The sequence below is a fragment of the Prionailurus bengalensis genome, chromosome C2, assembly GCF_016509475.1.
Source record: "Prionailurus bengalensis isolate Pbe53 chromosome C2, Fcat_Pben_1.1_paternal_pri, whole genome shotgun sequence".
NCBI lineage: Eukaryota > Metazoa > Chordata > Mammalia > Carnivora > Felidae > Prionailurus > Prionailurus bengalensis.
The window spans coordinates 98272036-98294234 of NC_057350.1; the positions used below are offsets into that span (position 1 = coordinate 98272036).

At 41.4% G+C, this 22199-nt stretch overlaps 1 protein-coding gene across 1 annotated transcript in view; it reads right to left on the bottom strand.

The window, feature by feature from the left end:
* The window catches only part of LOC122491006, a 259942-nt gene extending 237982 nt beyond the window's left edge, over window positions 1–21960 (bottom strand). The window contains exons 1-2 of the mRNA XM_043593304.1: window positions 21754–21960; window positions 20989–21361 (exon numbers count right to left, since the gene is read on the bottom strand). Of these exons, the coding sequence (XP_043449239.1) occupies window positions 20989–21361; window positions 21754–21960 (580 nt within the window). The remainder of the gene's footprint in view (window positions 1–20988; window positions 21362–21753) is intronic.
* Window positions 21961–22199: the final 239 nt, after the last annotated feature.

Below are 22199 nucleotides of genomic sequence, written 5' to 3' on the forward strand. Positions count from 1 at the left end.
AGCAAACAGGTTTCTTCTTCCAGCCACTCCTTTCTCCATTCCTGTTACCGGGGCGGTGGTCTCATCAACAGGTAACTTCCCAAAGGGCCACGCTGATTCTAGTTTCTTTTCTGCCCTCCTGGTGCAGTGAACTAATCCCTCCTGTCCTATTTTCATCTCCACTTCTGAGAACAGCAGCCCAGAGAGGCATCCTTCTATCCACTCTGGCCTCAATGAGGAGATGGGGGATCAGAGTCATTACTATCCACTCTCACTTACCTACCTCGCTGGAGGGACAGCACTGTCCACATTGCAGCCTAACCCAACTTCTTTCAGGTCCTGGAAAGCACCACACTCTTTCATAACTCCACAGCCTCCACAGTAGATGCTGTATCCTCTACTTAGAAAACTCTTCTGCCCCTGTTCCCTGCACCTGGCTACTGCCAACGTGACTTCCCCCGATGTATCTTGCCATCACTTCTCCCCAGGAAGATGTCCTGACCTCTCTGCACAGAGCTATGGACCTCTACTCTCCCTATGGAAGAATAATTGCTGGTTTAGTTGCTGCTCTTCCTCACTGAAATCCAAGTTCTTTTGGGCAAGCACCTTTCCTCTCCTGACCCCATTGTAATTCCAGCCCATAGCGTATTGTCTGGCACGCAGGTGTTCAAGGAATATTTTTGAATGAATGAATGAATGACACAAATATTTTTTTTGTTATCTACCTCCATGTTCTTTCCAATACAATGTTCCATCTTTGAAAAAGAAAGTATTCAAATAAGAGGTGTTATCAGTGGTGACATAGGGAATAGCTTGGTCAGCATGGCTGCAGGATAGTCAACTTTGTAGGGGGTTTCCCTCACTCAGGAGGCTTCCTGACTGTCATCTGACCTGCCAAAGAAACTGAAAGGACCTCATATACTTCAGGCCAACATCATGCCCCGCCTCTCACACAGGCGTCCTACCATCCTAACCCAGTCCAATACTACAAGGAGGCAGAGTCCCTCCGAATGCCTTCCTTCATATTCAGCCAGAACACAAGGATGGAAGAGTCATGGCCACCTCCCTTCATACACTGCCTCAGACTGTAGTTCCTTGAGATGTCACTCAGCTCCTGGCTCGGTGCCAGACACAGGATCTATGCAGGGAAATCTCATGAATAAATGAGGAACTCTTTTTTTTTAAGTTTATTTAATTTTTTAATTTATTTTGAGAGAGAGACAGAGAGAGTGAGCGGGGGAGGGGCAGAGAGAAAGGGAGAGAGAGAATCCCAAGCAGGATTCTTTTTTTTTTTTTAATTTTTTTTTTCAACGTTTTTATTTATTTTTGGGACAGAGAGAGACAGAGCATGAACGGGGGAGGGGCAGAGAGAGAGGGAGACACAGAATCGGAAACAGGCTCCAGGCTCTGAGCCATCAGCCCAGAGCCCGACGCGGGGCTCGAACTCACGGACCGCGAGATCGTGACCTGGCTGAAGTCGGACGCTTAACCGACTGCGCCACCCAGGCGTCCCCCAAGCAGGATTCTTGATCGATCCCACCAACCGTGAGATTATGACCTGACCCGAAATCAAGAGTTGGACATTTATCTGACTGAGTCACCCAAGTGCCCAAAGGGCTCTTTTCAGTGCTCAGTTGTCTGCCCTGTACTAGCTCTTGCCTCACTCATATAAAATGCTTCAGATTCATACAACACCCACAAACAACACCCCCTAATTTCAATCAAGCCTCTTTGAAAAAGTAGTCTCCACCTACTCACTCCACTCTCACCTTCAGACCACTGGATCAGGATCTGAGGCCCGATCCCACCAATGCCACCAGCAAACTCTTGTAACAAAAAAACAAGACACTTCCTAGAGCTTACTTGGTTTGTCCTTCCTAGAATGTTTCATGCAACCCACTTTCCTTCTGGCCCACTTTAATTCTTTGACTCTTCTCATAGATTTCTCCTCTATCCTTTTGACAACACCTATTCTGTATTCTTCACTGAAAAAAGGGGGGGTAGGGTTTGACCAAATTTCCTTTAATCATTATAGTATTATAGTAAAGCTAAATCCCCTGAATTTTTACTATGATCCAGTCCTATTATATACACTTTCACATATTAACTCATTTTATAGTTCACAACTAGCCTATGACTCAAATACATATCATCTCCATATTATGGGTGAGAAAACTGAGGACGGAAATAAGTAACTTGCCTCAGTAACTGGTAGAACTAGGATTTGACCCCTGGCAGCAGAGCCCATACACTTAACTTCTATTCTATGCTCATCCTTTAAATGATGGTGGTCCAGAAGGAGCCCTCTGAATCCACAAATATTACCTGAGTGATCCTACCCTTCCCTGGTTTCATACCCATATTCCCAGACAACCCCAATCTATTGTTCTAGTTTACGGCTCCAAATCTCTCAGCTCAAGATCCACACAATCCAACTGTCTGCTGAATACATCCAAACAAACTCATCCTCTTTGACTTACCCAATCAATGGCTTGATTCAGAGCCTTCTTTACTTGTAGAAGACACCACCATGCACACAGTGCAGCCCAGAGATAATGATGTCACCCTTTGCCCCACCCACTGCCTTGCCTCCCACATGTACTGGTCAGCAAGTTCACCAGTTCAGCTCCTTCCTTTCCAACACCTCAGTTCAGATCCTGATCGTTCCTTATCACACTTACAGCCTCTTCACACAGCTGCTGGAGCGATTTCCTAAAACCACAGCTGTTCTCCTCACGTCTCCACTGATGATATTTTCAATGACTCCTCATTCCTTCAGGGTAAAATGCTAACTCCTCAGCATAGCACACAGTGCCTCCCTGATAGATCATGGCTACTTCTCAAGCCTTGTTCTACCTTATGTCCTAGCCTCTGGTCCCCAGGCCTGTATACATGTGGTCACTCGTGTTGAAACACAGTCAATCACCCTTCTTCCCCCTGTCACTCACCTATCATCTTTGGTTCATTCTAATCTGCTTCCCCACGTAGGCAACTATACCCAACAGAGCCTTTCCTGCCTCCCACATGCTCTTAGAGCCCCCTAAGCTCACTTCTCCCCTGTTACCCACCATACTGAATTATAACTGCCTTTTGATTGTTTTTCTTTTTTAATCATTAGACTGGACTTTTCTGAGAACAGAGGGCACATCGTATACCTCTTTGCATTAAATAAGCATCTAACACAGAACTCATACAAAGTAGGTGTTCAATAAATCTTTGTCAGATGAAATTGCAAATGGAAACACAAGCTTTTAGAAGCCGGTTCTGCCCCTCCTTCTGAATTAAGTAGGCATATGGATACAAAGCTAACTGCACTTCAAGTGAAAGAAGCAGATGGCTTCAAAGCACATCAACTCCAGCCAGGGAATGTATACTCTTCCTTTCAAAACATCCTTAAATTAACACTTTCATTATTGATCCCTTCTTCTTTATAAGAATGAAAGAAAGAAAGAAAGAAAGAAAGAAAGAAAGAAAGAAAGAAAGAAAAGAGAAACTTTAACACGTTTAATCTAAATAGGGGAAAATAATGACACTCTATGGATGAAGATAACAAAAGTACAGTAGGGCCTCCCTGATATAAGCATCATTAAGAAAGAAACTGATTCACATAAAATAAGTTTCTTCATTAATATGTGTCTTTCCTTAAAGCATCAAATAAATGTATTTTTTTTTCCTTTCTGGAAGAAAATTATTCTCAAATATATGCTTCTCTACTTTTATAATCAAAGAATATATAAAAATATGCTCATAGCATAGTAGGGAAAGTCAATTTTTAAAAGTAAGCACGGGGGGCACCTGGGTGGCTCAGTCGGTTGAGTGTCCGACTTCAGCTCAGGTCACGATCTCGCGGTCTGTGAGTTCGAGCCCCGCGTCGGGCTCTGGGCTGATGGCTCAGAGCCTGGAGGCTGCTTCTGATTCTGTGTCTCCCTCTCTCTCTGCCCCTCCCCCGTTCATGCTCTGTCTCTCTCTGTCTCAAAAATAAATAAATGCTAAAAAAAAAAAATTAAAAAAAAAAGTAAGCATGGTCCCATGTTGTTAAAACATAAACATACATATTCACATTTATATTGACATTTGTATTTATATTACGTAGCTCTTCCAAAATATTAATAGTGGATATCTTTGGTTGTGAAATTGCAACAGATTTTTATTTTGTTATCTCATCTGTATATTCTAATATTTTCACAATGAAGTGTGTAAGTTATATGATAAAAATATAAATTCATAAAAAAATTTGTACTATGCTGAATTTAAGATTTTATTGACAAGATAAATCATCACACTCAAGTTCCATATTTACCCATCGGTATGCTTGAAAGCTAATAAAGTAAACAAATGCCTCAGCAAACCAATCCAAAATATAATGCTTTCAGAGTTCTCAAGAATATAGCCTAGATTTTTCAGCCCTTCTCAGTCTACAACCATATCTGCTTTTTTGCTATCAATTCCTGCTTCTAGAAGTCCCCTTTACCTCTTTTGAAATATGTTACTTGCAAATTTTCTAAAGTCATTTGCAAAGGAGAGTGATTCTTTCTTGAGACCCTGAGGTGTAAAGTCTGCTTTTTTTGAACACAGACTTTGTGACATCCGTTGGCACTTTTTATTTACTATGATAGTTAAGAGTATGTTAGGGCTTTGCAGTTTAGTTCAGCTTCTAGCTTGACAGCAACTAGCTATGTGACCCTGGACAAACCATTCAACTTTTCTGAGCCCCAGTTTCCTCATCTGTAATTAGGGAGAACAATAACTGTATATGTTTATTATGAATACAAAATAAGACAAGGAAGAAAAGTGCTCCGCAGAGAGCTGAAAACAAAGGCAAGTACCCAATAAGTGTTAGGTACATTATTTATGTTACTATTATTGTTCACTCCTGATTCTCGATTATTTTCCAGGTATACAGCCTTCCAGATACTTGAGTTCTAGAGAAGCAAAATATTTCTGTATGTAAGCAACTGGTTACAGAAGTGTGTCACCTGAAGGCCAAATCAGGTTGATCTCATCCTTAGGAGTAGGAAAAAAAAAAAGTGATAAACTTGTTGAAGTAGTTAGCAAGTTATAGCACACCTAATGTCCAGTAAATTAAACATAAGACTGTAACTCTGAATCACTAACTGTAGGTCTGAAGAAGCCATGTTTATGGCGACTTGTTCCTCAATATGCTTATGTCAGTTACTCTGGAGCGAGGCTATAAGATTGGAGCTCATGTTGATAAGGCTAACTCTCCCCCGGTGCTGCGGGATGCTTCGAGAGCCCTTAAACAAAAGAAGTTGCCTTCATATACATTTTTGACCATCACCGGGATAAATAATAGCGACCAGATACAGAGTACACGATGACATACTTTTACCGAAATACAAGTGAGCCATGAAAGTTCTTATCAGGAAGAAAGTTTGGTGGCACTGGTGGCCTCAACAGCGGTCTTACAAACTTGTTGTCAAGTAGCTCCGGTCAGTAATATATTACAGGTCAGAGAACTATTTCCAAAGCAAATAAATTTTTTAAGTATTTTTCTAAGAAAAGAGTAATAGATGTTCTTTATAGAGAAGTTGGCAAAAACTGAGAACTGGGGATGAGAGAATAAAAATTATCCATAATTCACCACTAAGAGATAAACGCTATTAAAACATTTTGATGCATTTTCCCCCTTTTGTGCTTATTACCTTTATATTTATACATTTATATATAAAATCATGCTGTTATAGGCATTTGTATCCTGCTTCTTTTTTGACTTATTATAATATAAGCATTTTATAGAGCATTAAAATTCTTTGTAAACATCGTTTTTAATAGCTGCATAAATGTTCCATTGTAAGGATATACCATAATTTACCTAACTGCTTCCTCATTGTTGGACATTTAGGCTGTTTCCTTTTTTTTTTTTTTTTTTTTTTTTTGCTAACACACAGAAATTTTAAAGATGGTTTTCAAGAGAAAACAAATTTTATTTCTTAGGTAAATGAAGTACACAATGAAACAGACAGTGATGATAGGTTAGTGTAATAGATTCACTGCTAGCCTCAGGTTCAATCAGAATAGGCATTTATTTTTCCTTCAAGCAATAATTCATTTTAATTCAGACTTTCCATTCCTAGCTGCTTCCTCACAAATATGTTTTCCATCTCACACAATTGCAAAGACTCAGCCATAAAGCTCACTTTTTGACAGGTGGCATTTAATTTGTCTGTAGGTCAAAAGCCCTACTATCTCTTGTTGCCATACTGAACAGAGGCAGGAAGCCTCACTTACAATCCTGCCCATGTGTAACCCTCCTCCTTTGTGAGAATATTTGCCTCTTCTTCAAGCTCAATTCTTGGCTAGTCTGTCAGATGCAAAAGTGCCTTCCTTGGGTTTCTGGGGTACTTTAGAATTAACTTTTCTTCCCAGGCCCTCGGGCTCTCTTGAAGTGTCTGTCTCCATGGGGACCAGAACTCCCTATCAACAGACTCCACCCTACCTTAAGAGGATCCCTATTTCCTTCAGAATAGGCCTCTTTCCAGTTATGCTAGAAAGTCATGCCAGAAATATAAATGCCCCACCTATGCCTCCAAATGAAGAGCTTAAACTCTGAGATAATTGAAGTAGTCACAGCAAGAAGCAAAGCCTTGGGGAGGCCATTAATAATGCAACATGTGGTCATGCAGATTGCATGTACAAAAGAGAATATTATAAGCATATTTAATATGAAATGTAAGAACTACAGCAGAGTGAGTTAGGAATTTCAGTTGATTCTCCTTGGAAACTAATCACTTACCACTGTCTAAACAGCCACAGATTGATCACAAATGGAATCCAAAAAACATAACAGCTCGTTGGGGTCAAAATAGAGATTTCACAAAACAAAATAAAATTATGAAATATATGAAATAGGAAAGTTTGTAAGACAGAGGAGAGCTAAAGACTTCAAAGTCCACTTCTATTAATATTGAATCTGGTACTAGGGGATCCAGCAGACTGATCCTAACCAGACCACCTTATCCTTCAAAAGACCAGCACACCCTCTGGAATTAAACATCATACAAAGTAACCAGGAGTAGGACCAAAGAAGTTTTATCCTTCCTGCACAGAGAACTAAATTGCAATGAATAAAATATCTAAACTGTAGAAAGTGGGTTTTTCTCCCTTTATCATTGTACCTAAATAATGATTTTTCAGCATTGGAGGCATAGTACAATTGCACAGTGTTTGGTGTTCACATGAAATAAAACGAAATAATATAGAAAGCCCTTGCCATGTTGCCTGGCATCAGGCTCCTGTTCAATAGATGTCAACTGATTCTTTTCTTCTATAAAGAAGAAATGGGCTTAAGAGAATAACAACAGAACTTGTTTTTGTGCATTACACTTAGTGGGAAGATATAGATAGATATAGATATAGATGATACAGATATAGATAACAGATTCAGATATAGATATAGATATAGATATAGATAAATCTGTATCTATCTATCATGTATCTATCTATCTATAACTCTTTTGGGGGGGTGGGGGTGGAAGGGGGACACAAGAAGCTAAACATTCTTTGCTTTATACCAACCAACATCCAGAATTTAAACAAACAAAAATAGGTGGATACTTCTTTGCTTAAAAACAAACTTCATTTTATTGTTTATTTTTTTAATGTTTATTTTTGAGAGACAGAGAGAGAGAGAGTGAGCAGGGGAGGGGCAGAGAGAGGGAGACACAGATCTTAAGCAGGCTCTACGCTGTGAGCTGTCAGCACAGAGCTTGAACTCACCAACACTGAGATTGTGACCTGAGCCAAAGTCAGACACTTAACTGACTGAGCCTCTCAGGTGCCCCAACTTCATTTTGTTTTTTAAAAATCCATACAAATAAGCAGACTTTTAGAAGTTTACATAACCTTTTGAAATTCAGTATGTTCTTCAAATATCATATTTACAAATACAGGTTTGAAGTAAATGAATGCCTAGGGGCCAAAGTGTTGTAGAGTTCAGAATTTTTCAGATTTTAGAAAGGTAATAGGATGCATATGTGCCCAGGACTGTCTCAAGAGTCACAGCCTACTCAAACACATTAATATTTCTTCAGGGAAACTTAAGGATTTTCATATTGAATAAAATAAATGAAGTCCATAATTAGACTCATGTCTGTTCAGTGAAGGTTATGCCACCAAATTAGTCTGTGACAAATAGCAGCAACAAAGAAGCACCTGCTGGTGCTCAGAGATTTTTTAATTTCAGACTTACGGATAAAGGATTATAAAACTATTTTTGATATGAACACACACAATCAGGTAAACCAGTCTACTGTGTAAGTTTAAGAAAGGTAAATAATTAAGGGAGAAAAATTACAGCTTTGTACTGATACCATCTACACAAAACACTGCTGCAAATAGAAACAACTTTTATGAAAATTACAAGACAAAAAAGAGGTGGTGTAACTGAAGTGTGTACCCCATAAAACAAAAGGGTTTCAAGAGCCTCTAGTATAGATTTGGCCCATAAAAGCACTATCTTGGCATAAGACATCTTAAAATCTACTCTGATCATTATTTACTACCACTAACCAAAATCTACCTATGAGTCCAAAGCCACATTTTTTTAAAGCTTATTTATTTGTTTTGAGAGAGAGGATCAGAGGGGGAGGAGCAGAGAGAGAGGGAGAGACAGGGAATCCCAAGCAGGCTCTGGGCTGTCAGCAGAGAGCCTGACGCAGGGCTTGAACTCACGGACTGAACCATGAGATCATAACCTGTGGCGAAGTCAAGAGTTGGACACTCCACTGACTGAGCCACCCAGGTACCCCCAAAGCCACATTTTTTTTTTGAAGGCAAAAGACAGTAACTCGGAAACCGAACATGTATTGTGGGCAATCGAAGGCACCTCCAGAAACTGACAAGCACACATAATTCACCTCTTCACGTTTATAAAGGCACAAAAATCACATGGTGAAAACAATATGTGAACACATTCTTCCAGTTATTACCATCTTTGTATAACCTGCACCCTATTATCACTGCCAAATCCCAGGATTAAGAATAGATCCTTAGCACCCCAAATAACAATTTATAGTGACATGATCTTGAGTCTTTTTGGTTTTTAATGCACTTGGATAGTGTAAGGTTTTTGGATCAGTTTGACATTAGTCTTTACCTTTCTCCATCTCAAAAACCAAATATTTTCTCTCTATCAGCAAATGAGAAGGCTTCATTATTATCAACCAGAAACATTCTCTGGAGAAAAAGACCCTTTAACTATACCTTATCAGGGGGAGCTTAACATAGACTAGAGCCAAACATGAAACTGTTGTCTTGGGCAGACATTTCCCTACATTTAAGTGCTCAATGTTAAATCATTATATAAAACAAGTCACATTAGGAACATATTTTAAGGCTGGTCAATCTTTAAAGCATACGTATCTTCTGAAACACATACCAAAGTTTCAACAAATAAGAAACTAGAGATCAGAGAGGTCACACCCAGATAATTTGTACCACAGCCAGAACAAGAATTCCCAATACTCATAAATAATTTAAATTAGGGATACATTTTTTTATTGGGGGTGGAGGTGCAATATAGTGGGCAAAGAAACATGGGTTGAATGTAAGTTATCAGTGACTAGTTTTATTTCAACAGTTATTGGGCTCATACTTTGACCTCAATGAAAGTAAAATCTAGCTGTAGAATCAACACAGGTAACTAAAAAAAACTGTTGGCAGAAAATGTTCAACAAGACCTTGGGAGACCCTAGGATTCAGATGAGGAAAAAGACAGGGGGTTGGTGGGGAGGTGGGGGAGCGGTTAGTCTTCTGGGGAGACTGAAATGAGGCAATGCAACAATGTACCTGGGACATACGCAGCCACTACAAAGAATCTCTCAATTGTTCATTGAGTCAAAAATATATTTAGAATCTTTACAACCATCGCCAGGTCATTAGAGTAGACTATGGACTCCCTGGTCCCTTAAATTTTAATGAACCTTAGCCCTTTAAAGGTGGCACTGAGATCAACTTTAGCTGTGAGACAATTAAAATGTTAATGGGGTTTCTACTATAAATAGATTTATGAAAGAAGGAGAATGCTGACTGAGTTGTTTCCTGGCCCGGACTTGTTACTGTCAATTGAATTCAAGCAAGATGTGCCCTACAAGGGATGTAAGGCATACCTTTTAATGGCGCTGCCTACTGTGTTTCCTATTTCAAAATTCATTTCAGTGTTGCATATAACACGCCTAAAGCCCAATACAAATACTATTCTGTTATCATATAATTGGCCAGTGTGTATTCCTGTGTCTTGGGTTTCTACTTGTTTTATTTTACATGTGGTATACCAGTACACTGAAAGGACAGTTGTGTTCGTTTTTTGCTCATCCCGATTCAGAGAGAGTTCAAAAGTTCAAAAGATAAGAAGTGGTTCTCAGCATGAGTAAACCGTGAAATGCATTGGAAAATAAATTTTTGATGTCAAGATACATTCCTAGTTTATTCATGCTGAGAATAGTTTTTTTGTGTATTTTTTTATCTTTTGGAGTTTATAAGCTTGGATAGCCAAAATTTGTTTAAATTCCACAATAAATAAAGAAGCAATATAATTTACTATTATTTTATCGCCACATACTTTAGACTATAAACCAAACCCTTCACAGTGTAACAAAAATCTGGAAATACTGCAAATAAATATTAGTACTTTGAGCTCCAGAAATGAAAACCATTCAAAATGAGACTGCCTTTCTCCAGGTCAGAATCCTCTAGACTAAACTATGAAAATAATTTTCTTAGTAATTCAGAAAAACAAAAGTTCAAACCTCCTGTGATTGCCCTCAAGAGCAAAATCCACCAAAGTTCACGATTACTGTCAATTCCTTTTTTTTTTTTTATTTTCTTTTGTTTAATATTTATTTATTTTCGAGATTGGGAGAGAGTGAACATGCGAGTACGCGCGCATGGGGCAGGGGCGGAGAGAGAGAGACACAGAATCCAAAGCAGACTCCAGACTCTGATCTGTCAGCAGAGTCCACAACAGGGATCGAACCCACAAATCACGAGATCATGACCTGAGCCAAAGTCAGACATTTAACCTACTGAGCCATCCAGGCACCCCACTGTCAATTCTTAATTAACCATCTCAGTGAGGAAGAATATTAAACACACTGAAAACTGTTCACTGAAGAATAACAAAATACACTTTCCAAATCACAAGTTCACAAGTCACATAATTTATACACAAGGAGCTGATTTACAGACAGCTGGTTGGAAATGCTTTTACTAATTCTGAACATGTACCTATCATTATCACATGGTTATCAAATAGATTTCTTTAAAGAAACTAGAGATCTCTAGACGCTGAAGTCAAATATACATGGCAGTCAGGTAAGCGCCCAACTTCGATGCAGGTCATGATCTCATGGTTCCTGAGTTCGAGCCCCACATCAGGCTCTATGCTGGCAGCTCAGAGCCTAGAGCCTGCTTAAGATTCTGTGTCTCCCTCTCCCTCTGTGCCCTTCCCCACTAGCACTCTGTCTGTCTGTCTCTCTCTCTCTCTCTCTCTCTCTCTCAAAAATAAATAAACATTAAAAATATTTTTTTAAACATGTCAGTTAAGATTGCTGAGACAGACATACAATTAATCCTATTTGAGTGATTTGGAATCATTAGTGAAATAGATTACTTATGTGCTGGGTCTTAGAGATTAGCCTGGAAGAAACAGAGGAGGCAGGAAGTTCACTGAGAGCAAAGACCACATGGAAGGAATGTATGGAATGCATTTAGGGCCCTGAGATACCCTGGTAAGGGTAGAACAGCAAGTGCGTGGAGGCAAGAATGGCAGTACCAGTTAACTGCAGTGTATATCATCCCCAGAAGGTACTCTCTCCTTCCAACAGCCTCCAAGGCCTTGCCACACTCTGCTTTCTTCCTGTAATGAATATTCTTCTGCTCCTAATCCTATCTCACTTTCAAATGCCACCACATTCATAAAGGTCTTCACGATATCCTCTCATGAATTTGGTTTATTCCTTTTTAATTACGGTAAGACTTTGGTCTAAGTCCTTTATAGTACTTAACTATATACAACAGAGAAGAAAGTACTTGATTATAAATATGTTCCTTCGAGGTGAAGGTCTTATTTTACCCCTCTTTACAAATCTCTACAGAAAATGCCTTGATGATTCTGAGTTGATCTGTAGTTAATTCTGCTGGTGTAGCATAGCAGGAAGTTCTTTCTCCTGTCATTTCTGGTGATGGGAATAATGAGGCTGAGAACTATGAATGATGACAGATACATAGTAAGTGTTTAGTCTGCCAGAATGCAGACTACAAACACAGGTAGCCACTCTATAGAAATTTCCACCTCTTGTCACCATGACCAAAAGTGATACCTGCTAGATCTAACTTCTCAACTAGAACAAGGTTCTTCCATCAGGTCTATCTAGGTTACCTCTAGGGCAAATTTTTTTTTTCAGTATTCACACTTTCCACTTCCCAATTTCCTATTTTATTTACATTTCCTGAGGGCTCTTCCTCTAAGGCAGTTTTTTTAATCTTGTCCTTAGGTCTTTCTTCCTCTCTCCTCCTCTCATATATTAAAATTTTCAAGGTTTCCTTGTTCAATAACCTTTCTCCTCACTTTTTATTTATACTGGTGTTTTGACACTTCAACATCCAGGTGTAGCTCTAGCCCAGACCACTCTTCTGGTCTCAGACCCTTAGGTGGAGCTCCTCCAAAGCATCTCCATTTGAGATCCCACAGACACATAGTGCTCACATGGTCACAGCTGAACTCACCCTCTTCCCCCCATAAAGCTCCTCTTCCTCCTGTGTTTCTGATTTTCTCCATTACCCAGAGGCCACGGTCCAGTCTTCTTCCTTCCCATTTCCACTCATTCATCGACTCCTCTTGCTATCAATCTTTCAAATCGGTTCCTTCCTTTTATCACCACCACTGTTTCCTTCGTTGATTAGACTCACACCACTTCTCCCTCTACTACTGAAAGAACATTTTAAGCAGGCTCCCTGCCTCTGGCTCCTTCCCTCTTGAGCCCATTCCTCATTCAAAACCACAAATCTAATTAGGTCCCTCCCCTGTATTCAGTCAGTCACTTCCTGGCTCCTCACTGCTTCCACTGCAAAGTCCAAAGTTCTCATCTTGATATGTAAGACCCTTTCTGTGCTATCCCCTCTGGCTGCCATGAACTCATCTTCCACTGTGACCTCTTTCATATTCTTTCCTCCAGACATATGATTAGGGAAATGGTTGATGGCTTTCCTAAAGCAAAGATTGTGCCTCCTTCTTGCACATGCCGTTCTCATCAACCGGAATTCACCATCATCACTTGTATTGCCCATCTAATCTCTACTCACAGAATCTGCTTAAGAAAATTAAACTCTTAAAAACCTGCCCTGAAGCCATGGATTCTTTCTTCCTTCCAGCTAGGTTACTTCTTCCATCTCTGCCAAGTTTTGGTTTGTTTGTTTGTTTGTTTGTTTGTTTGTTTTCAGTAGGTTCTAGTCTGTTTCTTGGTCTTCCCCCCCCCATTCAAGGTGCTCAAAGACAGAGGATCACCCTATCTTCTCTGTATCTCCAAAGCCTAGCAAAGTACTTGACTGAGTAAGTATTTGTTGAATGGAAGAAACAAGGAAAGAAATCAGCTACATATTAAGCAAATGGGTTAGTGATTTGATTTCAGCTTTAGTGGCAAAAAGATACATACTTAGGATTTGAACATAGCCCTTTGGGTCAGCTCATGAAATCTATGTGCTCATCTAGTTCCTGAGTCTTCCTACCTATTGAAAAAGAATGGAAAATCAACTGCTGGATGCAACAAAAGGTAACAAAACTAGATTTAAGCCTTAGCAAAGCCCATGCAGCTGAAACTGGGAAGGAAAATGTTAGGAGTGTTGGGAGACAATTCTTCAAGGTCTCTTGCATTACTGCATATCTTGTGAAGCTTAGATGGCTTTTGTTCTGGAAGGATGTTTGTATAGCAAATAGCCTTGAAAGATTTAGAGAGAGTCTCCTGCCAGGGCTGAGAGAAGGGTTGTTTAATGAGCAGCATAATAAAGATGATGTCTCCCTCTAAGGGCAAAAGTTGGCTAGGTTTGCTAACAGTCCCCTTGTAAGATTGGAATTTTTTTTTAAGGCCTCAGTTCCGCAGCTGTGACATAAATTCCACTGTGTGTATAGTACGCATTTAGGTCATTCCTCATTGCCCCTGTGGAATTTGGGAGAAGAAGAGGCAGGGGCAAAGGAAACCAATTCAAACATGAAGCTCATGCTACCTGTTATGGCATGGCTAATGAAGTCCTTTATCTTTGATCCAGGGATCTCATGTCTTTTGTCAGCAGCCATGCACTGTGGCAGACTACCTTGTTACCTTGCAGGTAGAGTAAAATTTTAAATACTTAATAGTTCTTGACAAGGAGAAGGGAACTAAAGGCAAACAAATTAAAACCTGCTCAATAAATTTTGTAAACTTGAATAATACTGTAATGATATGATCTTGAACACAATGTAGTGAGTAAGAGCATAGATTCTAGACTCAAACAGCTCAGGTTCATAGCCTAGCTTTTACAATTATTAACTATAAATTCCCCTGAGCTTCATATTCTTCTATGCAATTTCTCCAGAAAACCTTAACTTCCTTTGGATATCAATTTCCTTTCGTGAAATTTGGTTCCTAACATTACCTTCTGATAGGGTTGTTGTGAGGATTAAACGAATTAAAATATGTAAAGTACTTAAATCGTTCCTGGCATATAATAAGTGCTATTTAATAATAATATTCTGATGCTTGAACTTTAGTCCATGTATAATCAAAGTTTTTAAGAAAAGAAATGATGTTAGTAGGTTTCTGCTTTGGAAACCAACTTTGACGAAAATTAAATCGTATGTATAATAAAAATAAAGAGGAGCAAGATGGTATGAAAGAGAAGACCACGCAAGAGATATCTGTAATAGTCAAGGAGTAAAAATGGCGTGGTGGGACTCGAGTGCTGGCAAGAGGAAAGAGAACTAATTCAAGAAATATTCATTGCTTGTGTTTATAGGATTTGTCAATTGATAGGAATATAAATATTAACTTATAGCTATCTAGTCAATATATACAAAGGCCTTTTAACAATCATCTCACCTCAAGCTCATCATAAAACTACAAGGTAAATTGGGAGAAAGGTGACAGATAAAAGATTTCAAATATGAAGGGAGGGGAAGATGAACAAAATACCCAAGAAGGAGAAAATGTAGGGGGAGGCAATGATGTCTAGAGATGACTTATGGACATTGTGAATCTGAAGCCCATGGAGATAATAAACTTATAGTTGAAAATGCAAGTCTCCAAAGACACTGGGGTTAGATATACAGATCTGAGTCTCATCAAAACAGGTCTGATAGAAGCCAGTGGGAAGAAAGAGACATAAACTGTAAAGAGGTAAAGTGTAAAGAACAGGAAGAGGAATATACATAGAAGGTGGGAGAGTGCAGGGCCCAGTAGAGGAGAACTATAGGTGATACCAAGTGTACAAATGAAAAACACAAGTGGGACTTCTGGGTGGGCCAGTTGGTTAAGCATCTGACTTCATTTCAGGCCATGATCTCACAGTTTGTGAGTGGGAGCCCCACACCAGGCTCTGGGCTGACAGCTCGTAGCCTGGAGCCTGCTCTGTATTCTGTGTCTCCCTCTCTCTCTGCCCCTCCCCTACTCACACTCTGTTTCTGTCTCTCAAAAATAAATAAAACTTTTTTTTTTTTTTAAGAAAAGCACAAGCAAGGAAGTGGAGAAGTAGCAAATAGGAATAGCCAGTAATATCATATGCTACATAAAAATGAGAGTAAGGTGAGTTCTAAAATAAAAGCAGTTGCTGAGAATTTTAGCAGAGGAAGCCAGACTACAATGGGTTAAGTGATCAATGATAAGAAGGACGCAGCATCAAGAGCTGTTCTTGAGAAACTGAAGACAAGGAGAGAAGGTCAAGACAGATCTGCATATAGATACAGACATATGACAAACATGAAATAGAGATGTAGAAAGGGATACTTGGATACACTGGGGAGAAAAGGGAAAAACAAGCAGTGGAAAGGAAAGAGTTGTCCATAAAAGAAACTAAAGAGATGACTGATAGAAAACTTTTTAAGGATGGGATCTGGAGCATACAGAGAAGGGATTACCTTGAAAACAGAGTGGGAAACTTATTCCCATGAGACACAGAAGAAAGAAGTGAAAAATACAGGGAAAAAATATATATGTTGAAGCCAATGACAGGGAGCCTGACAAAATTCATATAATATAATGTCAATTTCATTAGTAAAAGTATAAAATGAAGTTCACTGCTAAAGCCCCAATGCAGAGTTGAGGTTTCAGTCTGCTTGAAGTAACAGGAGAAAGAGTTAGCTACTGCTGAATCTAAGTAAACAGATTCAGACTAAAGCAGGAAGACCAGGGAGGAGGCTGGTAAATTGAGAGCCAAGAAAGGAGAGGTCAAGGGCTGAAGGACTACCACAGAGAACAGTGATTAGTAACAGAGCTCTGGAGTTAGACAGAACAGGTCCAAAGCCCATCCCATGACTTCTCAGCTATGCAACTTCAGACAACTTACTTAACTTCTCTCTGCCTCAATGTCCTCATCTAAAGGTGGAGATGACAGTATTATCTACCTCATACGATTGTTAAGATACAACATACAACATATTCATAAATACTAACTGCCGACAGTAATGTCTTGCCCATAAAGAATATACAGCCTTCTCTAGTTCACTTTATGCTCATTTAGTGTGCCTGATCTCACCAGAAAGAAAAATATTTTTGAACTAATTTACAGTAATGAGCAAATGATGGACCACAGGCCATGCCCAAATTATTTGTAAATTTAAAATGTGGACTGTTAATAACCCCAGACAACTCTAGTTGGCTCAATTTCTGACTTTATCATGAGAAAAGAAAAACAGATCCAAAACAAAATAAAGCAAATTCCAATATGCTGTGTGGGACAAGAGACAACTCTGTCAGTTTCCCCTTCATGACTTTGATTATAGCTTCTTGCCTTTGTCTATTTCTAAATGTATTGATTCCACAAAAATCTAAATCTCTGCCACTCTCACCACAAGTTTCCACACCTACACCACAAGTTTCTACAACTACAGAAGGCTGACATAAAACATAGTTCTCCATGCCTGTGTTCACGGTGGGAGTAGAGGTGATAAACAGTATCACAGCAGGCATATTTTGGGTTTGTATGTCAAACTGCCTGTATCAGATACCTGCATGAGGGAATGGCTGTGAGGTGTCCTAGACAGTTTAGGAGACTGCTGGGTCACAAAGTGGCCACACCTTTGTTATATCTCCCCGTACCCCACAAGTGTCAGAGGAATCCAAGCATCTCAAGTCCCAGGAGCTTAAGTTACTGCATCTGCCTTTAGGCACTTCTGCCCACAGGATAGCTGCAATACTTCCCTGTTTACTACTTTTCCTCATGTTGTATACAATAATTATGCAAGTGTTTACAAGAGAGCATTACAAAGGATAAATTTTAATAGAGTGTGTTACCGCCAGTCACTTTCCCTTGATGTCTCAAAGATCTGGAGTAGAGTTTATTTCCTTCCATTTAATCCTTTAGAAAACATTTGCAGAGTACCATTAACATAAGTAAACTCTTCAATATCCCTTTATCAAAACGCCATCACCAGACAACTCTCCAATTCATTATGTACTTGCCAAGGATGGCTTTCCCCATCCCACAATTCCTAGTTTAAGCCCAGCCTATCATTTAATACTTAAACACCTACAGCCATGAGAGAGCAGAATTTCTCATGAAAAGTATCAGTGAGGAGGAGAGAAATCAGATCTTCTTTGTGAGGAACTATCTTAACCATTTCTAGAGAGTTAGCACCCCAATCACTTTCTGTACCTAGCACCAAATGCCAATGGAACCCTGTAGCTTTTACAACAATCAAGAAAGCCCCACTTTTGGGTGCCTTTAAGGTTTTTCAATATCCATGAGGTAAAGAATACCAGCCCCACTCCCACTGAGAGCCCCCGGCAGTGATTCTGGGGTGCCTGGGTGGCTCAGTCAGTTAGGTATCCAACTCTCGATTTCCATGGAGGTCACAATCTTACAGTTCATGGGATCGAGCCCCACATCAGGCTCTGTGCTGACAACACAGAACCTGCTTGGGATCCTCTCTCTCCTTCTCTCTCTGTCCCTCCCCTGACTAGTGCATATGTGCTCTCTTCCTCTCTCTCTCAAAATAAATAAATAAATAAATAAACATTAAAAAAAAAAGAATTTGTTAAAATCAGGTACTGGGTCTGGATGTTCTGAAATGGAGCATATTTGCTAAGAACTCCAATGCTAGAATTGAAACCACCTTGATCCAAATCTTGTGAATTCTTGGAGTGTGCACTTAACCTCAGTGTGTCTCTTTCTTCATCATAAAATGGAGACGACAACAGTGCCTACCTTGTAGGGCTACTTGCAGAATAAAGTGAAATAATACATGTAAAGTAGCAAGAAATTTGCCTGGCATTTAAGAAGTCAAACAGGTGAATTATTACCTGTGATTTCCAATATCTCCTTACATAGTAGGGACTTAGGCACTCTTTCTGGAATACTGATTTTATGAATCTTCCTAACTTAACTTATCCAAGGTTTCCTAAATGTGATAATACAAGGTCATCATACAGAATAAATATCATTAGAGTTGGAGTATCCACTTGTCACACATCTTTTGCTTCATTAATAAAGTTTCCATTGAAAATGAGCTTACCTGTGGAGGAATGTGCCATAAACACAATGCATTAAGTTTAGGCTGACCATCATTTAGCCACACAGTCATTTCCTCTTTTCACTTGTCACCCCAGTTCCAAAATCTGCTCAAGGAGAAGACCAGCTACATAAAAGTTTGACCTGTGTTAATGACCTATAAGTGCCAGTCAGTAAGATGATGCAATCTCATTAGTGGTCCTCATCTCATTAGAAGCCTGCTCTCAACTGATAATGGACCTCTGAGGTCAATAAAAATTTCAGGGAGAATTCTCCTTAATTTAATAGATGAGCAGGTGTATGGAGTCATGACTACATTCCACATGCCTACAACAATTGGAAAGGTATCTGCAGAAACCTACCTCTAAATCTCCCACATGATTCCTGCTAAGGAACCCTTCACTCTAATACCAGGGAAGACTAAATACAAATTTGATCGGATTTCTTCCCATCTGGAGTCAGAAAATACTTAGAGTCATCAGACTGATCTCAATAATCCTCAGAAAGACCATTTCTATTAAACACCCAAGAATTTATATTGGCTTTAATATCCAATATCATCTCACCTGATAAATAAATGAGCTGCAATAGCAGTGTCCTTTAAAAGAATGCAATGTCATCCTTCCAGCCTTTTCCACAAAAGTGTCAATATTGAAACATGAGGTAAAACAGTTAAGAAATGTAAAAAGTGATACAGTATTTCTACTATTTCTCAGTCTCCCAAAGGGATTATTCAGTTTCATGCGGTGTGGATGATTCTGTGGCTACCTAATGAGCTAACCTGAAATCCACTTTAATAACAGCACTCGTAAAGGTAAAAGCATGGCTAGCTGGCAGTCTTGTTAAATCAAAAGCAATTTCTAAGCAGTGAAGGCTATTCATCCATGAGATAGCCAAAGAAAGATGTGTTTTATGAGATAAACTGGAGAGGAAAAGTCTAAATCAACCTTCTCTTCAAAATAAACAAGACACGTTTTATCAAGGCAGGAGAAATCACCTACCCAGGAACTCCTTGCATTTCTGCAAATATGCATTTACGAACTAGGTAGTAAAGAAGTTGTTCTGGAATGCTACCAACACCCTGCCCATGTCTCAAGATTTATAGTTAGTGACACTTGCAGTAACCAGGTAGCAAATTTAATCTCCAGTGGGAAGGAAAAAAATACGGAAATGTAAAGTGAATCCTAATATGGTATTTTTCTTACAAGAAAAAAGTGAACTCCCAGAAAGGTAGATGGCCTTATGTGCTTATCTACACCATTTTTTTTTTCTGTTACAAAATATTCACATTTCAGAAAATCAAAGAGGAAGCAAGGAAGTAAGTAGCTAAGTAGCAAAAATGTTAAAATACTCTGGTGTCTATTCACAACCGCTCAAGAGCAGAAAAGGAAAAGCAGAATTAGATCTGGCTTCTCTCTCCGGCAGTTGGATGATGATCCTTCTGATGCCACAGAATTCAGTGAAAACTTCTCCAGCCAGTCAAAGCGACCAGGCAATTTGTGAAGAGTCAGACTTCCTCTGAGCTTGTCGCTACGCCTGACACAGTGACCAAGACCAAGAATTAATGTCTCCTGGCCTTCATCACTTCCAATCTGGAAATGAAGCCACGCCCCATCCCCAGACTGTGCTTTTCAGTCATCTTCCCACTCTTCAGTTCTGAGGAGGCTAGCGTCTAAGTCGCCGAGCTTTCAGTCCATGACATACCCGGCTCCCCATCTCCTCACTTGGGCGGATGAGCCGAGGTTCGTTTCTCTCAAACCTGTGGAATAATCCGCTCCATCGGACTCAAAGACACTTCTCAAAAAAAAAAAAAAAAAAAAAAAAAAGCACCCCAAGTCATTGATCTCCAGAAAGAACATGTCAAGAAACTCGCTGCTCGACAGGATTTCATCCAAACCCTTTCAGAAAGTGGAGCTTGTCATTAGCCAACTACTCTTATCAATTATTTGAAACCCACACACTCACAAACCGCGTACACACGCACACACCCAAATCTGGAGGGAAATTCTGTCGGGCGCTTTAAACTATCAAGTGGAAAGCACGCCGCCCCTAATCCCGGAACCTGCTCCCGGGCTGGTGCTCCCCGAGGACGCTCTGGGGACCGCGTTCCCGCCGCGCTCCGCCCGGGACATCCCGCAGACGGCGCACGGTGCCCGCCCGCCGTCCCAGCCCTCCCTTCTTCCTTCCCGGAGGGAACAGGCTGCGCCCGCAGGTTCCGCCGCGTGCCCGGGTGGAGCGGAGGCGCATGGGGACCCGCTCTCCCCACGCGTCCCGGAGCGCGCGGGCGTCACTTACATGCCCGGCCGGAGCTGTAGGGCGCTGCCTGGCGGCCAGCCGGCGGCCACCCAGGCGCAGAAGCACCAGAGAGCCACTGTCGCCAGGTCATCTCAGCGGGGCGGAGCGGCGCGGCTCCAGCCGCCACCGGGGCTGCGCGCGGCGCGCCACTCCGGCTCTGCAAGTCCGAGCCCGGCGCAGAAGTTGGGCTCGCGGGGCAGAAGTTGCTGTGCGGGGCTCGCGGGGCTGGCGAGGTGCGCCTCGCTGAGGAGGGCGCGGCAGCGGCTTGACCGCACTGGGCACCACCCGCTGCAGGGAGCGCAAGAGGAGCGGCCGGCGAGCCCCCCGAGGCGCCGTACGGCCGCTGAGCTGCGCGCCCCTGCTCCGCCGGGAGCTACTGGAACCCGGCGAGCCGCGCGGCCCCGCAGCCCCCGCAGCCTCGGTGCCATGGAAACGCGCTCGCCGCCCTCCCGCCTCGGCCCCTACTGAGCGCTTAAAGAGACAGCCGCGCCGCCACCGCGGGCTCGACGAGCCGCTGGCTCCACCACCCCCTACGCCCCCCTCACTCCCACCTCTCCACCCCGCGCGGCGGGGGCTGGACGCTGGGGGGCTGGAGAGGCCGCCGAGACGCCAAATAAGCGGCTTCGCTCAATTCTCCCGCCTAACTCTGCTCCCCACCTCTTCCTACCCTGCCACCCACCTAACACACACACCCCCGCCCAGCACACACACCCAAACCCCGCCAGAGGGGCGAAGCTTCCTTGGCTCGCCCCCTCCTCCACCAACCTGCTCCGAACCCAACCAGCTGTGCATCTGCCACAAGCAGAGACCAAAAGAAGGCTGACTTTGGATTCTCTCTCGCTCCGCTCGCTCCCGCCCCAAGTCTCGGGAGTCCGTCAGAACCCAGGCTTGGGGGAGCTGTGTTTGAAGTGGGAACCAAATGGCAGTTGATTGAGTCAAATCTCCTGCCAAATCGACAGTTGCAGGACACATCGTAGGCTCATCCAAAAACCCTCGTTACTCAAAATGGGATAATCCCCCTTCATTTATTTGGCCACCATCTCACCCCCTTCGGGCACCAGAGTTACAAGGAGGAGCCAACCCTTTGACAAACCTACTCCCTCCTTTCCTTCAAACCTTCTCCTCTTCCCCCAAATTTACGGAGGAGCAGCCAGTTGCGAGCCCCCAAGGCCCTTCCAGAAGGGAACGGCGTCTGCTCGAACGGGAAGCTC